Below are 5209 nucleotides of genomic sequence, written 5' to 3' on the forward strand. Positions count from 1 at the left end.
ATAGATAGATAGGTAGATAGATAGATAGATAGATTTAGGATAGATAGATAGATAGATTAAAGATAGATAGATAGATAGATTTAGGATAGATAGATTTAGCATAGATAGATAGGTAGATAGATAGATAGATAGAGTAAAGATCGATTAGAGAAAGATTAAGGTTTGACAGGTAGTTCGATCAGAAGCTTTTCCTTGCTCAATTTTAAGTCGTATCTTTCTCTTCTTTTGATCTTTCTTAATCTTGCGAATTTTCGCTTTTGCTTTCTTTCCTTCTTTCTTTCTTTTGATTTCTTAATTGACGAGGAAAAAGAGAGAAGAATGTGAGAGAAGAAAGAGATCAGTCGTCGTCTTCTCGAGTCTTTCGCTTTTTCTGCAAAGCCACCTTACCCACCTTCACAACGTGGTCGATTTTGTGGAGTGTATAGACACCTCAGGAGTTCCCTACAGACACCTCGACAGACCTGAACTATCTATTTCTTTTTCTTCTTCTTTTTCATCTTGCAAACCGAGAGAAAGACGCATCCTCTCTTTTTCATGATCTTTCTGTTTCTTTAACTTACTTCTTCTCCTCCTCTTTTATCCCCTTTCGTGTCCTTCTTTGTCTGTATGTCTGCAGTTCCTTATTCAGTCGATATCGTGATCCTTCCTGATTCAAGCACAACTTCTTCTTCATTACATTCTTCAAGTCCTGCCGTAGTTGCGAAGAGAAGAAAGAAAGAAGAAAGAGGAGAAAGATATGAAAGAGAGATAGACCACAAAGACTTCCACTTCTCCTCTTCTTCTTCTTCGCCTGCTGCGAGTAAGGGTGGTCTCGAGAGAAGAGAGACGTGGGAGAGAAGTGAAGGGACTTCTTCTTCTTTTTCTTCCTCTTCATCTCCCTTCACACGTGACAGAGAAGAAAGACATTCTGGCGACTCTGCTAACGATCTGATCCACACAAAAAGAAGAAAAAGAAGAAGGAACGACATGAGAGAAAGAGGAGGAGAAGAAGAAGAGGGAGAAGAAGACTTTTCTTCATCTTCAAGAGGTCTATGGAGTGATATGCCACAGACAGAAGACTTTATCTCTATCACGCAGTAGGCAAAAATAAAATACAAACCCCCCCCAACACACACATAAGAGGGAGAGACACACCTACATATTCATACATACATACGTAGACATATACATACATACACATACATGCATATTTATCACAAGCGTATGCATATATTTGTATATATATATATATTGAGAGAGAGAGAGAAAGTAGACATTGGGAGAGGCTTTTGAAGGAGATGAGTGGAGTGTATATACACCTCGATGTCTGTTGATGTGTCTATTCTAGTCTTGTGGAGAAGTTCCATCAACACGTCATTCATTCTCTTCCTTCCTTTCCATTTTTTAATCCCACCTTTCAGTTCTTCTCTCCATTCAGATCTTTTCTTTCTTTCCTTCTTTCTCCGTAATTCTGCGAGACTGTCCGTGTGCGTTTCATGTGGTTCATAGCCTCACTCCGCACTCTAGAGCTCGACAGGGAGGGAGGCTTGGAGGGGTGCTAGCTGCGTGTAACTACATACAGGCAGATGATAGAGAAAGGCGATGGATGAGAGATAGATCAAAGACAGATCAAGAGATAAAGAGAAAGGCGGCTCGTGCTGTTGCAATAGTAACGAGTCGAATGCATATGCATGCAAAATACATCCCTGTGGCGAAGTTCTTTTCTCGTTCACTTCTTTCTTTCTGTCTTTATGACTTCTGTGTCTCTATCGTCTTCGGGACTTGTTCTACTTCTTCTTCTTCATCTTCTCCAACTTTTTCTTATCTTTTCTCTTTTGCTTCTTCTTCTTCTCCGTTTGTCTTTCTTTCTTCCTCTTGTTCTCCTTCATCCTCGTCCTCTTCGTGTGTGTATCTTCTTCTTCTTCATTTTTCTTTTCTTCTTCCGTTCCTTCTTCGTCTTTATCGTCTTCTTCTTCTTTCTTTTTCTTTTCTTCTTCTTCTTTTTGTGTATCCGTTAGGGGTGTGAATGATGGAGGAGGAGGAGGTAGCGTAAGCCTTGAGAGAGTGAGTAGGTATTTGCATGCAAGATATGCGGGCTTACACCCTCGAAAGGATTGATCCACGCACTGCTGCAGTTCACGTCTCTTCTCTCCGTTTCTCTCTCTCTTGTCCTCTTTCTCTTCTTCTCCTGTCTCTCCATATACTTTCAACAACAAGAAGAAGAGGAAGAGGAAGAAGAAGAGGAAGAGGAAGAAGAAGAAAAGATTGGATGGATTTGCACCTGAAGCAGCGGCGCTTATCTCTCATTTAGGATGAAGTTTCCTCCTCCTATTGAAAAGAGAGAGTGATCGAGTATTCTATTGACTACCTCGCAACTTGCTCTTTCTTCTTTCTATTTATTCCTTCTTCTTCCACTTCTACTTCTTCTTATTCTGCTTCTTCGTCAAATTCTCGACAGAGGACACGCCTCTCTCTCTATCGATGTATCATTCGTATGCATATGTGCATGTATGCACCTATACGTATGTACGTATATGTCTGAGTGTTTATTTGTATATATATATCTATATATATATATATGTCATGTATGTACGCGTATGTATGATATGTCTTTATTGAATGGATAGTGTGGGTCTCTATATGATTAGTGGAAGCCATTGAAGATCCAATTAACAGGCACATTGGATTGACTGTTAAAAGTCTCTTGCGCCTGAAACGCAGTGAAAAATGAGGAGTCTTGCCCCCTTTTCATCGCTGCTTACTTTCGTATGCGAACCTACATACATGCATGTGTCTGTATATACATGTATAAATGTAGACATATAGATTCGTGTATATATGTATGTATGTCTATGTATGGATGATAGAGAGAGAGAGAGAATGTGTGAAAGGGATGGTGCGGGTTGTCTGCTGCATGTATGTGGTAAATGACGACTTTCTTCAAGTTTGCTTCTCTCTCTCTCTTCTTTTTCTTCTTCTTCAACTAGAAGGTTCCTTTCTTTCTTGACTACGAGGATCAAAAGAAGAAGAAGAATAAGGCAGAGTTTCCCTCGTTTCTTACAGACCATAGTCATAGGCGTAAGAGGAGTGGAGGACTCATAGTGATGACGGCAACAGTAGTAGAAGTCATAAGAGCAGTAATACTAGGAGTAGTAGTGGTCCTAATAGTAGTAGTAGTGGTCCTAGTAGTGCAATGGAGAGAATAAGACTTCTCTCTCTCTATCTCTATCTATCATAATCAACGCCTCGAGTTCTACATTTGCATGCATAGATCCACCCCAGCTATCTATCTATACATTACACAGGAAACAGATGCATGCATGCGTGCATAGCTATCTATCTATATTTATAGGTGGTAGATAGAAATTTAGAGAGACACGTAGCAATTACATACACATCACCCTCGAGGAGAATTCTAGTCCCAGTGAGAGAAATAGTAGTAGTAGTAGAAATAGTACGTGTAGCAGTCGAGACAAAGAAGAGTCGAACGACAAGACTAGTCGTACTAGTAGTAGCCATTTTGATGGTAGGCAGCGTAGTGAGGTTTAAAAGAAATTCTCTCTCTATCTCTCTGTGTGTCGCTGCCTTCTGCTTTCGCTTCATTTCGTTTTGAATCCTCTTTTCCTTCCAGTGTATGGATGAATAGATGGGGCTAATGCTTTTCTTCTTTCTACACAGGGGCACACCAAGAGAAGAGTGTGATGGCACGACTTGAAAGAAAGGTAGAATGGAGGAGAGACGTCATCCTAGATAAAAAAGAAATGCCACTTTTGATCAATCGGAGATCTCACCTATCTGTTGATCGATCTATCTGTTTACTTCCATCTATCTCCCTCTCTCTCTCTCTTTGCCGTGTGTTTCTCTTTCTCTCTGATGGAGATTAAGAGAAGTGGTCGCAGTATCATTCAACGAAGAAAGAAAACGTAGAAGAAAGGATACAAAAGAGCCATAGAGAGGCAACAGTTGTCTTCTTTTTCTTCTTGGCTTATGTGGATCCCCATGTGTATGTATGTACACCTCGAAGTGTCTCGTCATCTTTACTGCATGACGCATAAGGACTGACTGCATGCAATCTCTCTACTCCTAGTGATAAAGAGAGAGAGAGAGGGATTACATAGACAGAATAAAGATAGATGAAAGATCTCTATAGATTAGAGATAGCTATTTTGTTCTCTCGTGAAGAGAAGCGAAGAAAAAGTGGAGAGTGATGAGGGGTCGTTCGTCAAGAGCTGTCTTTCTTTCTTTCTTTTGTGGTCTTCTTCCTCTTGTGGAGGAGGAGGTGGAGGGGGCCTAGTGTGTTTCTTTTTGTATCACCTTATGGTATTTACGATGACTATGAATCGATAGAAAAGAAAAGAAGATTACGAAGATTCAAACCAAGAAGAAGAAGAGGCGCAAGATGAGGGAGATTCTTATTCTTCTTTCATCATCATCATGACTACTCCTACTACTCCTACTAGTCTTAGTGATAGTATTCCTGTTGGCCATTCATAGTTTGTATTTCTTATCAGTTTTCTCTCTCATCTTTCTTATAATGACTCCTCTTCATTCTTCATTCTTCTTCTTCTAAACAAATCATCAGCATCATATTAAGAATCTGCAAGCAGTTGGTCTCATGACATTTCCTCCTCCTCCTACTACTAGTCCTAGTATTGGTAGTGCTACTACTACTACTATTCTTCTTATTCTTCTTCTTACTCCTCCTACTAGTCCTACTAGTGCTCCCATGATGATGATCGAAGTACTCCAGCCTCTATTTTGACTCTTATGACTCTTACTATTGTAATATAATATTAATGATGACGACTGTGGTGGCTAATTAGAATATAATATGAGGAGGAAGGCCTACGACTGCTTCTATCAGGTCATTAAACAACATACCAACACAAGTCATAGTGAGACTACTAGTGCTATCGCTCTCTATCATTTTGACCTTTTCTACTTTAGTCATTATGATCGTAATGAGGGTGCCCAAGTGTAAGAAGAATAGTAAAGACAAGAAGAAGAATGAGAATAAAACAGCATGCATGCATGCATACATACACTACTACTACTCAGCGCGGCAGTAAGGCCGTTCATCCCGAGACAAGATGAAAAGAAAAGAAAGAACGGGGACGTCCGAATCTCTCATCTCTCCATATAGATATATATCTCTATCTATGTAGGGAAGAGACGGAGAGAATTTTCTTGTTTACGAACTGTCAAGCCATGGATCATGGTCGATATCCAT

General features: G+C 40.0%; 2 protein-coding genes across 2 annotated transcripts; both read left to right on the forward strand.

Moving 5' to 3' along the window:
* Positions 1-618: 618 nt before the first annotated feature.
* CSUI_004914 (uncharacterized protein) lies at positions 619-2465 on the forward strand (the record flags this gene model as incomplete). Its single annotated transcript, XM_068065095.1, has 2 exons — positions 619-1076; positions 1998-2465. Coding segments are annotated over 2 exons (558 nt in total), but the record flags the coding sequence as incomplete, so codon positions are not given.
* A 113-nt stretch (positions 2466-2578) lies between these two features.
* On the forward strand, positions 2579-3451 carry CSUI_004915 (uncharacterized protein). The gene has a single exon (XM_068065096.1). It carries the CDS (start codon positions 2822-2824, stop codon positions 2984-2986), a length of 165 nt encoding a protein of 54 aa, XP_067922928.1. The 5' UTR covers positions 2579-2821; the 3' UTR covers positions 2987-3451.
* The last annotated feature ends 1758 nt before the right edge of the window (positions 3452-5209 follow it).

This window comes from Cystoisospora suis (assembly GCF_002600585.1).
Source record: "Cystoisospora suis strain Wien I chromosome Unknown contig_2354, whole genome shotgun sequence".
Lineage (NCBI taxonomy): Eukaryota > Apicomplexa > Conoidasida > Eucoccidiorida > Sarcocystidae > Cystoisospora > Cystoisospora suis.

Bases quoted from the DNA above. Each gene is read 5' to 3' on its own strand.
- CSUI_004915 (XM_068065096.1), top strand. From the start codon at position 2,822: ATGTATGTCTATGTATGGATGATAGAGAGAGAGAGAGAATGTGTGAAA.